Source organism: Staurois parvus, unplaced genomic scaffold, assembly GCF_062004578.1.
Source record: "Staurois parvus isolate SC_StPar_1 unplaced genomic scaffold, SC_StPar_1.0 ptg000350l, whole genome shotgun sequence".
NCBI lineage: Eukaryota > Metazoa > Chordata > Amphibia > Anura > Ranidae > Staurois > Staurois parvus.
Window position 1 is genome coordinate 3348726 of NW_028318146.1, and position 18522 is coordinate 3367247.

At 41.6% G+C, this 18522-nt stretch overlaps 1 protein-coding gene across 8 annotated transcripts in view; it reads right to left on the bottom strand.

The window, feature by feature from the left end:
* Positions 1–2663: 2663 nt before the first annotated feature.
* SHANK2 (SH3 and multiple ankyrin repeat domains 2) overlaps positions 2664–18522 on the bottom strand; it is a 791629-nt gene continuing 775770 nt past the window's right edge. For all 8 annotated transcript variants that reach the window (XM_089684605.1, XM_089684599.1, XM_089684598.1 and 5 more), the window contains one exon: positions 2664–5866. In XM_089684605.1, the coding sequence (XP_089540731.1) occupies positions 5311–5866 (556 nt within the window). In that variant the 3' untranslated portion in view covers positions 2664–5310. The remainder of the gene's footprint in view (positions 5867–18522) is intronic.

Here is an 18522-nt window from a genome sequence, read left to right on the forward strand (position 1 = left end):
TGCCATTTTCAGAAATTGCAGCCTAATTACATCTAGGGAGTTTTTTTGCACATATATATTTTTTTACCCCTTCATTTTCCTTGCATGTACATTGATACCTTAGTTTACATTCAGCCTGTCTATACCATGTCTGCAAACATGGAATGAGATAAAGGAAAGCATTTGAGAACCACAGTTATGAAAGGGGGCTGACTTGTTAGCTGTTTCTCCAGTAATTTCATAAATGTGATGAATTGAAATGATTATTAATGGATCCTGGTAGTGAAGATATTGCACCACATACAGTCAGGTCTATAAATATTGGGACATCGACACAATTCTAACATTTTTGGCTCTATACACCACCACAATGGATTTGAAATTAAACAAACAAGATGTGCTTTATCTGCAGACTGTCAGCTTTAATTTGAGGGTATTTACATCCAAATCAGGTGAACGGTGTCGGAATTACAACAGTTTGCATATGTGCCTCCCACTTGTTAAGGGACCAAAAGTAATGGGACAGAATAATAATCATAAATCAAACTTTCACTTTTTAATACTTGGTTGCAAATCCTTTGCAGTCAATTACAGCCTGAAGTCTGGAATGCATAGACATCACCAGACGCTGGGTTTCATCCCTGGTGATGCTCTGCCAGGCCTCTACTGCAACTGTCTTCAGTTCCTGCTTGTTCTTGGGGCATTTTCCCTTCAGTTTTGTCTTCAGCAAGTGAAATGCATGCTCAATCGGATTCAGGTCAGGTGATTGATTTGGCCATTGCATAACATTCCACTTCTTTCCCTTAAAAAACTCTTTGGTTGCTTTTGCAGTATGCTTTGGGTCATTGTCCATCTGCACTGCGAAGCGGCGTCCAATGAGTTCTGAAGCATTTGGTTGAATATGAGCATATAATATTGCCCGAAACACTTCACAATTCATCCTGCTGCTTTTGTCAGCAGTCACATCATCAATAAATAGAAGAGAACCAGTTCCACTGGCAGCCATACATGCCCACGCCATGACACTACCACCACCATGCTTCACTGATGAGGTGGTATGCTTAGGATCATGAGCAGTTCCTTTCCTTCTCCATACTCTTCTCTTCCCATCACTCTGGTACAAGTTGTTCTTGGTCTCATCTGTCCATAGGATGTTGTTCCAGAACTGTGAAGGCTTTTTTAGATGTCGTTTGGCAAACTCTAATCTGGCCTTCCTGTTTTTGAGGCTCACCAATGGTTTACATCTTGTGGTGAACCTCTGTATTCACTCTGGTGAAGTCTTCTCTTGATTGTTGACTTTGACACACATACACCTACCTCCTGGAGAGTGTTCTTGATCTGGCCAACTGTTGTGAAGGGTGTTTTCTTCACCAGGGAAAGAATTCTTCGGTCATCCACCACAGTTGTTTTCCGTGGTCTTCCGGTGTTGCTGAGCTCACCGATGCGTTCCTTCTTTTTAAGAATGTTCCAAACAGTTGTTTTGGCCATGCCTAATGTTTGTGCTATCTCTCTGATGGGTTTGTTTTGTTTTTTCAGCCTAATGATGGCTTGCTTCACTGATAGTGACAGCTCTTTGGATCTCATCTTGACAACAACAGATTCCAAATGCAAATAGCACACTTGAAATGAACTCTGGACCTTTTATCTGCTCACTGTAATTGGGATAATGAGGGAATAACACACACCTGGCCATGGAACAGCTGAGAATCCAATTATCCCATTACTTTTCGTCCCTTAACAAGTGGGAGGCACATTTGCAAACTGTTGTAATTCCTACACCGTTCACCTGATTTGGATGTAAATACCCTCAAATTAAAGCTGACAGTCTGTAGTTAAAGCACATCTTGTTTGTTTCATTTCAAATCCATTGTGGTGGTGTATAGAGCCAAAAATGTTAGAATTGTGTCGATGTCCCAATATTTATGGACCTGACTGTAGGTATCTGGAACAGATGGCGTTTTGTTGTTCTTAGTCCTGGTCTGCAGGATGTTACCCTCTACACTGCACAGTACAGACACTTGAAATGTAAACAAAGCAAAATTCAAAGTGCAACATCCATCAGTTAGATGCACCCGTCCCTCAGCCTCTCTCTGTAGCACTCTCCCGTGAGCCTGGGCTGCAATGATGACATGCCCCCAGCGGGTGTACCTATGGCTTCCAGGGCCCACAAGAAGTGAGTTGAATGACCTGAAGCAGGGGTCACCAAACATTCTAAACAAGAGGGCCAGTTTACTGCCCTTCAGCCTTTAGTGGGGCCAGACTGGTTGGTAGGAGTAGAACATGCCCTGCAGTCAATGGGAGTAAGCAATACCCCATCATTGTTTTTAATGGGATGAATAGTGCCCCATTGTTGGTATCAGTGGGAGGAAATGTGCCATTATTGGGCAAAAAAGGGCCTAATTTAGCCCCCAGTTTGCAGACCATTGATGTGGAGCATCATCCAATCTGGAAGAGGGTCCTGGCTTACAGGATTCAAGTGTCTTGAATTTATCAAAAGACTGAGTTTTATTTGTATGGTTACTTAATAAATGGCAAGGTCCTGGTTTGCATTGGTTTCACAACACAAAACAGTTTGGTTATGACCCCTTTTTTTCCTTTCATTAGAAGTGGCAAACTTTGCTCCCTTGGGTGAATGTAGAAATTGTAACACAAATACAGTTCAAGCTGAAGAAAAATGAAGAGAATTGTTCCTTATTTGTAAATCTCCTTTAATGACTGGTACATCTCTGAGTAGAATAATATGCATTTGTCAAGGCTGCACTTACAGTGCTTTTTCAATACAATTTGAAAGCCTCAATTCAGGAATTGGCAACATCTTATCATTTTATTGATTCCGTACAGAACATTTTGTTTTAAGTCTGCAATCAGAGCCACAATCTTAGTGCAATATTATATTTATTTTTTCTTACAGTAATTTGGTTGCCATACAGTAGTTTTGAGGATTTGGAAAAGTGCAATTACAGTAGCTTGATTTTGTTTTCTCCTATAATTTGTTCTTTATCATTGGAATTAAAAGCACAAAAATACAGCAACATTAACAACATGAACACAGGCTGTAACACAAAACTAGAGAGAGAAACAGACTCACTTTGAAAAAAAAAATAAAAAAAATAAAAAAAAATGTTGGTGGTGCAGGGTGGGACTTAGGTGGTGAGTTTTGGCTCTGACATGGTTTTGACCGAATTAAGATCATGAAGGTTTCAAAGAACAGAATTGAATTAAACAAGGTATCACAGAATTATATATAAAAAAAAAAAGGAAAAAAGAGGTCCTCTGTGATATAGTTAATAAACAGTCACATGTAGTCATTTGTATAATTATATAATAAAAGGAGAATTGCAGAATTCCCCAGCACTGGCAGCTGTGCAAGTTTTACACAATTTACAAGATTAATTTTTTTTGTAAAATTTTGGTGTTTGTATACACAGAAAATTACATAAACTAGATATGTCAAGAAAAAAGACTCTCTTAAATTACACTATGTAACAAAAAAAGTTCTAAGCCTAAAATCCCCAAGTAGCATGAAACGCAACGCTACCATGTCTGTACCACTGTACAGTCTAGAACCAATGCAGGTCATTGATCTTTGACACTTTAAAAACACCTTGCTGTCGGTTCCTGTTTGTTCAGGGCCATCCTTATAACTTCTGGATGAAACTCTACAGAACCGGCAGCACATAGGTTCTTGTACTAAGTTTTTTTATGGCATTTTTTTTTAAAAATAGCAAATATGGACAAACTTCCACCCTATACACCCTTTCAATAAGATACCGTGTAAAAATATACTATTTAGTTAGCTCTTTAACCATTCATCTTATTTCTAGTAAATACATATTTTTAGTCAGGTGCCCGAAAATAAGTATACTCAAGCAAAGAAAACAAAAGAAAATACACAACCATTCAGGGACCAAAGCCCTCACTGTTTTTAAGTGCACTGGGCACTCAGGCACAATGGGGGCAGCCACAGAGTTGCTGGGAGCTAGTCCTAGTCATTCAGTACAGTGAATATCACTTCAATGTAGGCTTCATTTAGACAGGAAAATAAAACAAATCAGATGCAGCTTAGTGCTCCACAACCATTAAGTATTGAAGTGCGCAAGGTAGCCCGCATCTACCTCTGTGATAGACATGCGTCATACACATGAGGTGCTGTGTATGTATGATCGCACCCAATTACCAGAGGTGATTGGAAGTGGTCTTGCAAGCCTTAATGCAAGCAAAATTGTTGGGCTCCAAGTTGTGGCTATCTGAAGCTTTTGTTTGCTCAAATTAATAAGGCCTCACAAAAGAGCCCACTTTCACTATTGAAGGATCCACTTTCACACAAATGATTCTAGTCTGCAACGGTCTTGTTCACCAACGACGACTGAATCACAAGCAGATTGCAACAGCTTCCTGGCACATATCAAGAGGTAATACCATATGCATTCAATAGAAAAAGAAAACTAGCATGGCCTTTCTGCTTGATAGTTTTAATTCTGAAATTATCACCAAGTGGAAGACAATGATGGCTAAAAAACCATTGTGTACACTTTGTAATAAGGTGAGCTTTCCACTACAAGATAATGGATTGCAAAAAGAAAAAAAAAATGTTAGTGGATTTAGTACAGTCTCACCCAGCTGATTATGGAAACACAACCAGAAATACTCTCAAATAAAACACCTTTTTGCTTGGTTTTGTTTTTTTTCTTAGTTTTTTTTTTATTATTACAACGATAAATATGAACCTGGATACAAATTAGTACCTGCAAAAGAAGAACATGTAAGATCAAGACCCCTGTCCAGTCTCAGAGAAGGGCCGTGGTTGCCCAGGCCAAAAACAGCATGTCCCTCTGACACTGTACAGGGATAAATGACTTTGTTTCCATAAGGGGGTGTCAGTGAAATTTCCTACATTTGCAGTACCCACTGCATTATCCATTACCCACTGCTGAAGAGAAAAGCTCTATTCTTCTTTGAAGAAGTTCTAGAAAGATAGAAAATACAACACAGCTCAGCTGGTTCATGTGCATTCAAATGAGGCTGATTTTTTTCTTTTTCTTTAAAAAGGCTGAACTAAGTTTTTATTTTTTTTTCCAAATAATTATTCCACAGAAATAGTATTATATTAAATCACAAAAGTGTTTTTTTCCATTTTCTTTCTACAACTATAGTGGCACAAAGGCTGCCCAGTAGACCAGCCACTTATCTCCTTAAAATATTGTGCTTATAAATTATCTGTACAGCTATTTAAACTTGCAGTAAAGATTTTTTTTCTAAATTTTGTATTTAAGGACCCCGTTAAGAAACTGTCAGGAAACAAAATTCTGAAGAAGCAAGGGCAAGGTACTTCTATCTGTCCAAAAGCTGTTTTAATGCTCGTTCTATGTTCATTCTGTGTCCTACTCTTGTGACTCCGAGATCTATCAAATCTTCTTTCTGAAGGTTTGGTAGGTGGGTTCCATCTATTTCATTGTCCATGAACATCTCCTTGTGCTCGCCCAGGTGTAGACTTTCCAACCAGTCGGCAACATCTTGTTTAGTCCACAGATGGACAGGCTTTGCTGAAAAAGGCTTATTGGAGATTGGCTGTTGTAAAATAGACGGGGAGGGGGACCTGCTTCTCCCCATACTCATCCCAAAGAGGTCCCCGCTAGGGGGAGGCGTTGGTAGAACAAAGACATCAGAGATGGAGGTGGGTGGGGCCGACAGTGGACCAGGCTTGATATCTCTTGCAATCTCAGCAGGAGATACTACAGGGCTGGGCGCTCGCCTCATACCAACTATCCTGCTGTCATATTCGGGCGTCCTGTTCTGTAGCATGATTGGCTGGTTTGCTCCAGGACGGACGGTGAAAGTGACGGTGGTATTTCTGTTACCTGAGACTGTACTCAATGCATCTGAGCCCCTGTGGAGGAAGAGCAGAACACCATTACAATTCAGGTGACTGGTTATTTTAAGATTTTCAGATTTAAAAAGTATTGCTTATTAAATAGAAATTGCAAGCAAAGAGCCAAATAAACTACAGTTATTTACTTTTTTTTATCTGTCAAAGGATTTGTACATCTTGGCCACTAGTTTTATGGTTTACATACATTTTACATTTTCTAGTCTTGCAGTCCGGGATCACTACTAATGCTGGCGAGACATTAGGTGAGGTGGACAAAATCGTTTATTTGATGCAAGGATTTGTAATGAGATGCAACATAAGCAGGAGTATCACTAGAGATCATGGGACCCTATAGCAAAATATTAATGGGGTTCCCTGGCAACCTCCCTTCTGTTATTGATCTAAAAGCAGCACTCCATGTACATTTTTTCTTGTCCCTTGCAGTGGGGTTGTGCCCGCACTGCAAGGGTTAACTGCTATTGTCCAGTGGGCCCCCAAAAGGCTATACTTACCATGTCCTTAAAACCTCCCAAAAACTTCTCACCCCCACGTCCAGCAATGGACTGTTCCTGCTGTCCTCATGCCTGGAGCCATTCTATGGGAGTGATGTCTGGAACAGTTCATTCACAAGAATCTTGCACTTGGAGGATCGGCAGATTAGGTAAGTATATTTTTGCTCTTATCACCCCCAGACATAAACGAGCAGTGGCTTGTGGCACAGCCCCATTGCATAGTATGATTTGTTTTCTGCCTGGAATTCTGCTTAAATATGTCTAAATCAAGGACAGGTAGCTGGAGACCTGTCAGTACATTTCTAGGTACCAGTGGCATATAAATTGTCAGGAAGAGGGAAGGCATCAGTGCAGGGAATTAAATAGAATTCCAGGCTATACCTAACTGATCTTAAACATGCTCCCATCCCCAACACCTATGCTGACTAACCTGTGTTAGAAAGATGTGTATGCTTACCTATTTTAGGCTGCTCTGGTCCTGTCACATGATCTCCCCTGTGTCAGCAAGCAGCTACAGGGAGGAGAGCACTCAACAATGGCTTGGAATGTTACCAATGTTACCAATAGGCTCCTATGGCCCATCCATTGTTGGCACTCCCTCTTCTCCCCTGCAGCAGTCGCTGGTTGATACAGGGGTGCTGGGCTGAAAAAAATCAGTTATTTATGTCAGATGTAAGGGGGAATCTGAGGGAGACACAGATGTAAAGGGGGAATTTGAGGACCACACAGATGTAATGGGGAACTTACATCAGTCCCCCCCACATCTGTGTCCCCAATCCGTTTCCCCCGCATCTGTGTCCCCATTAGTTTTCCCCCACATCTGTGTCCCCAATCAGTCTCACCCACAACTGTATCCCCATCAGAGTCTCCTCCACATCGGAGCCTTCTGGGAGGTGGCACTGAACACATTATTGGTTGCTGGGATGCAGATGGTCCTAGCAACTACTTCCACTCGCAGCGCTGGGGTGGGTTGCAGGGACTTGGCCTGCATACGGCCAGCAGGTAGTGGGTTTGTGGCAGTGCAGTGGCAAGTGGAGGCTAGTAATGCAGTGAGCCTGAGGACTCTAGCTGTGGGCTAGATAAAATGTAGTGGTGAGCCGATGACCCCTGGCATAGTTGAACATTCAGTAGATCCCTGTCAGCAACAATTGACCCCCAGCAACAATATATCCCCCCAATAGCAGCAATATACCCCCTTGCAAAAAAAGGATCTCCTCCAGTGACAATAAATCCCCTAGCATACAGCATCAATAGACCTTCCAGCACACCCCAGCATCCCTTGCCAATACATACATTTAGTGCTAGAGATGCTGGAGCTGCGTTCCCCCACGTTCCTGCTGAAAAAAAGCCCTGGACCTGATGGCAGCTTGTGGGATGCTATAGCTATTGTTATGCCATGGAACAAGCATTTGAAAATAACTAAACAAAGATTTTAACCCCTTTGCACCATCTTCTTCTGGCCCTTTAAGAGCTTCTAGTTGCCAGGAGGTGGAGGTGGGCATTCGGGTCATGTGACCGCTGTGATTGGCTGTCACAAGATCGGAAAGCTCCCGATGGCAAGTATGCATCAGGAGCTTACCAATCCCTTTCGGCTTCCATGCTGGGAGTGCGCAGGGAGTGCTCTGTCAGCACAGTGAGTTGTTTATACAGGGCTGCATATATGCAGCTGTTCGGTGTTCAGGCCCACCCGCTGAGAGGCTGCATATATGTGTACAGCCATCGTGAACTGGTTTAGGAACAATGCAAATAGTAAGGGCTATTTGGAGAGTGCAGTAACCAATCAGAAATAACCTGACCTAGCCATCATTGACTAATTTTTTATCTTTATATTTGCAAAAGTATAGGTACAGGTACAATTTCTTCATAAAAAAACCCTCCCCAATAAAAGAACTCAAAACATCTTGAATACATATTTCCATCAATTCATCCAATCTGTAATCAATTTTTAAAAAAACCCCCAAAAAACCCAAAGCAGTATAAAGGAAAAGATAATGGTGAAAAAAGCACTGGTGAGTTTAACCAACCAATTTTTAATTCATGATCTACTTAATTGGGGGCGTGGCTTTTGTCTACATATTTTGTGCTAAAATATGTCTCTCATCTCAAATGAGTTTGGAGGTTTGAAAAAGATGAATACCTCGGCTTTTCTATGACGTTTAAAGTGGAACTGAACTCAAAAAGTGAACATTTAATAAGTTTGCAGAAATGTTAATTGTACCTAAGCAGTACTCTTAAAAGGTTTATTTTAATTTTAATTCCCCCTAAACAATCGGAATTGAACTGCTACAACCTCATAGCTTTACATCTGCAGTGCGAGATCTAAGGCATTGCTGCCTCTAACATCTTGCTTCAGAGAGTTCAGAGTAAGATACAGTGAGGTCTCTACTGTACTGCTCACAGTTCTCCTTGCTGGAGGCTTTGATGAAGAAAAACCCTGCTTCTGCCAAGATGGCCACCTCCACACAGAGACACGGTGCAGAATAAAGCATGGTAAGTTAGTAATGTGCAAAGATCACTTTCAGGGAGACCACAGGCAATCCTGGATACTAGTCCTTGGCCCTCTGCCCTGCCTTTTTTGGGCTCCATCTAGTCCTCCTTTTAGCTCCATCTAGTCCTCCTTTTAGATGCCATGACATGCCATGTGCTGTATTGCCTACCAGCAGTGTGCTTAATGGGAACAGAACTACATTAAACACAGACTGCTTTAACAATAGAGGCACAAGAACCTGCAATTTGACAGTAATTCTCCACTGCACAGTTAGGTTTCAACTCTTCTTTTGTTCTGATGTGTCAAAGGTGGAGCCATGAAAATTGGAGCATAAAAGGGATTGCCCTAAGCAGCTAATCATGTTTAATCGTTAATTCACAGATTCTATAGTATATCCTTTTTTTCTTTATCCCCTCCTCTTCCATAAGCCCTTATGGCTATGATGTTTTTTATTGAAGTAAATACAAAGGCCTTAAGCATAAATTGATGTTTATTCTTTATAAAAGTATTTGTTAGAAATATGATTCTGATTCCAAAAGTCTGCTTCTTCAGACAGCCTCCTGGAGGAGTACATAAAAGAGCTGGAGGATGAGGCTATTTATATTTAGAAACAAACTACTACTGATAGTGTGAGGACTGCAAACATCAGAGGAGGTGCAGAGAAACCCAAAAAACATAAATAAACTAAAAAAGACACAGCCCACTGTTTTGTGCGTGTATGTAGGTAGTATGTATATATAAAGGTGTTTCAAAAGCAAGTGTGCTGCCCATAACAACTAGAATCCACCTTTCAGGCTCCGTTCACACTACTGCGACCTGACCAGACAACTTCCTGGCAACTTGAGCGCGACTTGATACATAATTTTGCCATGCAACTATGCTATTTTTTTTTTTTTTTTTGACCTTTTAGAAAATAAGTTTTTTTTGTTAAATTTAATTTTGTGTTGTGACATTCTAACAAAATACTGGATAGCTGGTTGCTAAGGAGAGGGCTGGGAAGTCGGCCGCTGTCAGTGGTTTCCCTGCTGACAGCTGAATGTAAATACAAGCAATTTAAAAAAAAAAAAAAATGCGTGGGGGCCCCCCCCCCATCAGGCCCTTTTGGGTCTGGTATGGATTTTAGGGGAACCCCACACCAAAACGTAAAAAAAAACAAAAAAAAAAAAAACTGTGTGGGGTCCCCCCCATAATCCATGCCAGACTCTTATTTGAGCATGTAGCCCAGCAAGTCAGGAAAGGGGGGGCGAGCGAGCACCCCCCCTCCCCCCGAACTGTACCAGGACACCCACATGCCCTCACTATGTGTTGGATCCAAATCACAATGCTGTGTTGGATACAAATCACATCAATATAGATAAAGATCCAACTTGGATGCAACTTCCTTTAAAGTCTATGGGCACAAGTCAGATAGAAATTGCCTTGAAGTAGTACGTGAACCTTTTCTAAAGTTGGCTCGACTTTAGTAGAGATAATTAGGACAGCTCTCATTGACTAACATGGGATTTCACATGCCATGCGACTTGGGGTCTCACAAGTCAGATCCCAAGTCGTGGAAGTGTGAACCGAGCCTCACACGGAGGAACAGTGAAAAAACTTCTCAACACAACCGATACCCTGCATGTGACACAGATCATGCTGCACTGGAGGTTTCCTTTACTGTGGAGGAAAGGGATTTATCACCGAATGATCAAGGATTTTTAAGAATGTTGGAAAATCTAAAGCACTTTTGACTATCACAAGTATGTTTTTTTCAGAGCCTTAACACCATACATGGTCTGATTAATACATAACTATTCTCAATTAATATATCAAATGCAAATATAATGTATAAATTGTAGAAACCCAAAATATATGAACTACTACTCTTATCACAGGCAAAGTTGGTGAGTTTGTGATTTTTTTTATCTACTGTTAATCAAACTATTTTTTATGCTATGAGATTCTCTTCTCTGTGCCTCTCTGAGTTAGTATCCATTGGAAGCAACTAAGGAAGGAAAGCATCCATTACTAGACATGTTCATCTACTAGTCCATTTATGTCTGGTTAGTGTATTTGGCCACTGAGATTATCCTGGAAAATGTGGAATAAACACTTAACACAATTTGGAACACCTTTGCAGCACTGTGGGGTGTAGAATCTTTGCAGTGAACACATTATTGGTGGGTGGACTTCACATTTATTTGACTATTGATTTTACATCTTTTTTTTCTGTCTGCAATTTAGTTTACATTTGTATAATATTTTTGTTATACTTTTTTATATTGGCATCTGATATGTTAGTTTAGTGCTGCATATTTTTTTCTATCCATGTTTGACATATCCTGCAGATTTTTGGGGTTTATACTTATTTAGTGGCGAACGCACAGAATTTACATATATTTAAATAGCACTGTCCTTACCCGCCGTCAGAATACAATGATCAGTGTTGCTGGCTATAGCCAACGGCACCGATCATTCATGAAAGAGCCAGCAGGCTTTTTTACACAAGTCATTCAACAGATTGCCTTGTGTACAACCAAGGTGCCCATACATATATTGAAATTCAGCTGGTCCCTGCTCAACTGACTGAATTTCGATCTATGTATAGCCAGCTTTGGTTTCTTTGGTTTTACTTTCAGCAAGTTGCTAGCTGGGTGACAGGGCAGATAATATATATCTGGTAGTCTCCCCAGTTTCTAGCAAATGCAGTTCTTTGCTGTATGAAGGTTCTGCTGGGAACATAGCAGTGTCACTGCCTGAGCTTTGTAATGGGAATGCATGAGTCTCTGATCTGCTTGTAAAAGTACTCTCCCTCTCCAGGCTGGCAGGGCACTGGATCACTATTCCTGAGGTCATCTGCCTTCCTCTTGGGTAAGTATGCTGTACAGGCACTGACTTTGCTGTGCTGGGGGGATGTGGAGGACAATATGCTGCTTCATGCATTGCTTTAATTAACTTGTGCAGGTTTTATTGGTTGGAGGATACCACAAGACCTTTGCTGGGCTCTGCAGCATCTTGGGGTGGTTTATAATGGTGGTTCCATTGCCTAGTGACCCATGCTACCGTGTTGTACACATCAGCTTTTATTCCAAACCTCAGATCAGCTCCAATTCCTGCACCTTTACATCTCAGCTCACATCAATGCCTGCACCTTCACCCATCAGATCACCCCAATGTCTGTACTTTTACACCCCAGATCACACCAATTCCTGTACTTCCACACACCAGATCAACCCCAATTCCTGCACCATAACACTCCAGTGTGGCCCCAAATCCTGCACCTTCACACCTCAGATCAGCCCCAATCCTTGCACCTCCAGGTCTCAGATCAGCCCCGATTTCTGAACATTCACACCTAAGCTCACCCCAGTTCCCGCAACTTCACACCTCAGTCCCCAGCGACAATTCTTTCAGGCCTCAGATAAGCCCGAATTCCTGCACCTCCAAGCCTCAGATCAGCCCCATTTGTGCACCTGCACACACCAGATCACCCCACTTTATGAACCTTCACACCTAAGTTCAGCCCCAATTTCTGAACCTTCACACCTCAGGTCAGCCCCAAATTCTGCACCTTCACACCTCCGCTCACCCCAGTTCCTGCAACTTCACACCTTATTCTCAAGTGATGTTTCCTGTGCCTTCGGGCCTCAGATCAGCCCCAATTCCTGCTCATTCTAGCCTTAGATAAGCCCCAATTCTTGAATGCCCAGAACTCCGATCACAATTCCTGCACCTTCACAACTCCAATAACCCCAATTCCTGCACTTCCATGCCTCAGATCAGCTACAATTCCTACACTGTCACACCTCAGATCAGCTACAATTCCTACACTGTCACACTTCAGTTCCAGTTTCTGAACCTCCACACCTTAGGTCAGTCTCAATTTCTGCACCTCCAGACCTCAGTTCACCCCAATTCCTGCATTTTTACAACCCAGATCAGTACCAATTGCTGTTCTTTAGGGCCTAAGATCAGTCCCAATTCCTGCATTTTCCGACCTCAGATTACCCAAATACCTGCACATTTAGACCTCTGATCATCTCCAATTCTTGCACCCTTACAGCTCATATCACCCCCATTAATGCAGCTTCACACTTCAACTCACCCCAAATCCTGCACTTTCACACCTCTGATCATGTAATTAATGCACTTTCACACCTCAGCCCACCCCAATTCCTGCACTTTCACACCCAGGATCAGCCTCAATTTCTGCTCCTTCAGGCCTCAGATTAGCCCCAATTCCTGCAACTGACCAAGCCATTTCCACATAGATGCTCAAGAAATGAACACCAGCCAATGTTCCAGTCAAGACAGCACCGCCTGTACCATGCAGTATAATTGGAGAATTGAGCCCCAATTCCTGCAGCTCCTAATTCCTTTTTCTAAGGTGGTAGTTAACAATATCTGTTCTGAAGTTGTAGTTCCCAATAGAAGTTTTAAAGTAGTAGTTACCAAACCTTGTTTTAAAGTAGTAGTTCCTTCTATTTGGACGCCATGGTGAATGGCAGTGGCAGGAATCTGCTGATTCTTGCTGCTGTTTTTGACACCTGTTAATTGCTAGCTGCAGCCACCAAGCCTGTACAGTACACTACTATGACAAGATGCCGGCAGCCATAGCTATTCGTGGCTGTTCACACAAGCGGCGATTACCTGTGGTGATCGCTGCTGAATGCACACAAAGTGTGTGTTCAGCACCCATCACCGCAAATGACTGTGTGAACAGTCAGGAATAACTGCAGCACCCAGTAGCCTGTCATTATAGTGTACTGTATGGGCTAGGCAGCTGCAGATAACTGCTCACTGGTGTCAAAAACAGCAGCAGAAATGGGCAGATTCCTGCCGCTGCCATGTGCACTGTGGCTAAATGCCCGTGTGAATGTAGCCTAAATTAGTAGTTCTCAAGAGATGTTATGTCAGAAAAGCCTTTAAAACCCTTCTCCCTCCACATTAAATCCTTCTTTGCATTGAGTTACTCATAAAAGATTGCTGTGGAAGGGGTTAATAGCCATTTGATGATCTCTCTCTAGCGATATCCCCTCCAAGCTGAACCAGGCACATGGTGCTGAGGGAGAGAAATGTTCAGAGGGAGGGCAGGTACACGGATAGTAAGAGCCTGGCAATGAGACGGCTTAGGCTAAAAGAGTGCTGTATGACAGAGGAGGAAAAATACTGAATATAATTAGCCTTTCAAAATGAGTACAAGCAGCCTGGGGAATCCAACTCTACACAGCTTCAGTGTGGGGGAGAGCATCACAGGAACCAACACCAGTGGGAATAGAGGTGGGCAGGCACAAGTCACATGGCTTCTTTTGTATGAAGCCACTGACCAGCTTTACTGTTTGGAAGATGGGTCACTCAAGACTCCTCTTGGGTACCGTTCCTGGTTCTGTCGCGTGCCACCTCTGGCACTAGTGCTGGAACAACAAAGTGGCACATAATTGTGAAGGAAAATTATAAATGTTTTTAAATTTTTTTACAAATATCTGAAAAGTGTGGCATGCATTTATATTCAGCCCCCTTTTTACTCTGATACCCTAACTAAAATCTAGTGGAGCCAATTGCCTTCAGAAGTCACCTAATTCGTAAGTAGAGTCCACCTGTGTGTAATTTAATCTCAATATAAGTACAGCTGTCCTGTAAAGCCCTCAGAGTTTTGTTAGAGAACATTAGTGAACAAACAGCATCATGAAGGCCATGGAACAAACCAGACAGGTCAGGGATAATGTTGTGGAGAAGTTTAAAGCAGGGTTAGGTTATAAAAAAAATACCAACTTTTAAACATCTCATGGGGTACTGTTCAATCCATCATTCGAAAATGGAAAGAGTATGGCACAACTGCAAACCTACCAAGACATGGCCGTTCACCTAAATCGACAGGCCGGGCAAGGAGAGCATTCATCAGATAATCAGCCAAGAGGCCCATAGTAACTTTGGAGAAGCTGCAATCTGGCCTTTATGGAAGAGTGGCAAGAAGAAAGCCATTATTAAAAGAAAGCTATAAGAATTTGCGAGAAGCCATGTGGGGGCCACAGCAAACATGTGGAAGAACATACAGCCAGAGCTACAATGGAATGGTTTAGATCAAAGCATATTCATGTGTTAGAATGGCCCAGTCACAGTCCAGACCTAAATCCAATGGAGAATCTGTGGCAAGACTTGCACATTGCTGTTCACAGGCGCTCTCCATCCAATCTAACAGAGCTTGAACTATTTTGCAAAGAAGAATGGGCAGAAATTTCACTCTCTAGATGTGCAAAGCTGGTAGAGACATCCCCAAAAAGACTTAACAGCTATAATTGCAGTGAAAGGCGGTTCTACAAAGTATTGACTCCGGGGGGCTGAATACAAATGCACACCACACTTTTCAGATGTTTAAAAAATTATGAAAACCATCATTTTCCTTTCACTTCACAATTATGATCCACTTTGTGTTGGTCTATCACATAAAATCCCAATAAAATACATTTACATTTTTGGTTGTAACATGACAAAATGTGGAAAATTTCAAGGGGTATGAATACTTTTTCAAGGCACTGTATTCTCCAAGGTTTGCAAGGTGAATGTGGCTGTAGTGGCATGTGTGTTTGAGATAGTCTAGTTTTTAGTTTGATTTTTTGCCTACCCACTTGATGGCACTACTTTGAGGCATCCCTGAGTCTGCCGCAGCAGACTAAACCACAGCATGTGGCAAGGGACGCAGATATTCTACACTGTCTGTAGTGTGTTAACACCCCGGTCACATCGATTGGAACTTGCAAATTGTATGCCAAGTTACACCCTATTGTCCGCTATTAGAGCGGTCAAATTGGTGCGGTTCCAACTTGGTCGGAGCTGCCCCGATTTCTAAAGTAGTACATGATTTGTCCACTAAGAAGTCAGGTGACACAGCCAAAGTAGTAAATAGTGGAGTCTGTACTTCCACTTTGCTGTATTATGATTGTTAAATTTTTATGAAATGGTGGTGCAGTACTGGGCATGTTCTGGGATAGAAAAACAACAGATTTTAAACATCATTGTATAGGACCTTTTTGCACCTGGTCTCTCATTTCTAAATGAGAGTATACGTAGTTTGTTTGAAGCTAATAAATGAAACATAATTATACTGCCATGGGGAATGACAAACACCGAAGGTATCACTGTCTCCTCTGGCAAAGGAAAGGTTGCACAAAGTTTAATATAAATTATTTGAAGCGTAAAATCTAAGTTGTGGGAAGTGTAGAGAGCAGCATCCCTGGAGAAGACTGACTGCCGCAGTACAAATGTGCTTTTTGAAGCTTTACATTCAGCTGGATTTTTTAAGGCGATTTGTGAATTTACATTTCAAAACTTTCTCAACTTGAAAAACCCCAGGTGATAGTCAGCCTGCATGGCGACATCACATCCACTGGTTAGTAAGTTTACTTTCTACGCTTTCCTATTCAGGCCTGCGTTGGACTGGCATGTGCCTAACCACTTCAATACGAGGCTCTTCCTGTCCAGGCAAATTTTCAGCTCTCAGCGCTGCCGCACTTTGAATGGCAATTGTGCGGTCATGCAACACTGTATCCATATGAAATCTGTATCATTTTTTGAGACAGAGCTTTCTTTTGGTGATATTTAATCCCCACTGGGTTTTTTATATTTTGCTAAACAAATAAAAAAAGACCACAAATTTTGAAGAAAAAATGTTTTTCTTAGTTTCTTTTATAACATTTTGCAAATAAGTAATTTTTCTCCTTCACTGATGTGCACTGATAAGCGGCACTGCTGGGCACTGATAGGCAGCACTGATAGGGATGCACTGATAATCATGCTGTGACAGCTTGCAAGGAAAGGACTGCCGATAACCGGCAAGTCTGTTTAATATGTGATCAGCTGTGATTGGACACAGCTGATCACATGGTAAAGGACCGTTGTGATTGGCCACTGTGATATGAAGGACACAGCGATCAGAGTGCTTAGGACATGGTTTGTACTGAACTCTGTTTTCCCATTCAGAAAAACATTCTTTTTACATTCTTAGCAGGATTTCATTCTGAGAAACGTCCTCCCAGAACTGGATGACTGGGCTGTAGCCGTCTTTTGGCTATAACGCGGTCAGGAAACGATTAAAGTGAGGCTGTCACCAATTGCAAAAAAACTGCAAAGGAACAGTAGAGAGAGAGAGCAAATACTGGAGGTATGGGCAGGCAATCCTGTAGTGACCAGGGGTCATTAAAGTGAACCTTTACCCTTCCCTCCTCCATAAACCCCCCCCCCCAATACATTTTTTTAAAAGAAGATAAGGCACTATATGCTCTTTTTAATTACATGGTATATATGCACATGGAGGAAAAAGTCTGAAGGGAGAGAAGAGACCCCCTAGTGGGAAGAGGGATAACTCCACACATCCATTCGCCTCCAGGAAAAAGGTCCCTAGGAAGCGGCGAGACCCCTGCTGGGAAAAGGGTAAAACTCCATTCATCCATCCCTCCATCTGAGAAACAGGGATATAACCATCTGTTCACCTTTGAGTCCAATTAAAGGGACACAAGCTTGTACGACCTCACTTAACGGTTTGGTCATATACGTCAGGCGAGAGCACAACTGGTGAAGGAGCACACTATTTAAGATTGGTGGACTATATTTACTTTGTATTACACCATTCGAAGACACTGCAAAATAACAGATTATTCAAAGACATGCATGCAGCACCAGCATGATTACAATATCACGCTGCTGAATTAATGTTGGACTTATTCACTCATTTTTATTTTATTTAATAAAATCTCATCTATTTAATACATTTAATTTTATATATATATATATATATATATATTCATACATTATTATTGATAGTGGAGCGCAACACCATTGGTTTTTGATTTACATTTATATTTCTATTTTGCGACTAGCGCTGCAATAATTTTGATATATTGGAGTTTTTGATGACTAGTATGAGAGGTCGCTGAGTGTACTGCAGCTAGTTTTATTTTTATGTTATACCACATTTTACTGCATTTAGTGCATTTTATGCACAGGTGTTTATATATTTAAAAGTTTGTATATACAGTACCTTGAAAAAGTATTCATACCTCTTGAAATTTTCCACCAAAAATGTAAATGTATTTTATTGGGATTTTATGTGATAGACCAACACAAAGTGGCACATAATTGTGAAGTAGAAGGAAAATGATAAATGGTTTTCAAAATGTTTTACAGGTCAGGGATAAAGTTGTGGATACGTTTAAAGCGGGGTTAGGTTAAAAACAAAATCCTAAGCTATGAACATCTCACGGAGCACTGTTCAATCCATAATCCGAAAATGGACAACTGCAAACCTACCAAGACATGGACATCCACCTAAACTGACAGGCCGGACAAGGAGTGCATTAATCAGAGAAGCAGCCAAGAGGCCCATGGTAACTCTGGTGGAGCTGCAGAGATCCACAACTATTAGTCATACACAACACAAATCTGGCCTTTGAGGAAGAATGGCAAGAAGAAATCCATTGTTGAAAGAAGGCCATAAGAAGTCCCATTTGCAGTTTGTGAGAAGCCAGGTGGGGGACACAGAAATCATGTGGAAGAAGGTGCTCTGGTCACATTAGACCAAAATGTAACTTTTTGGCCTAAAAGCAAAATGCTATGTGATGGAAAACTAACAAGGCACATCACCCTGAACATACCATCCCCACCGTGAAACATGGTGGTGGCATTCATGTTGTGGGGATGCT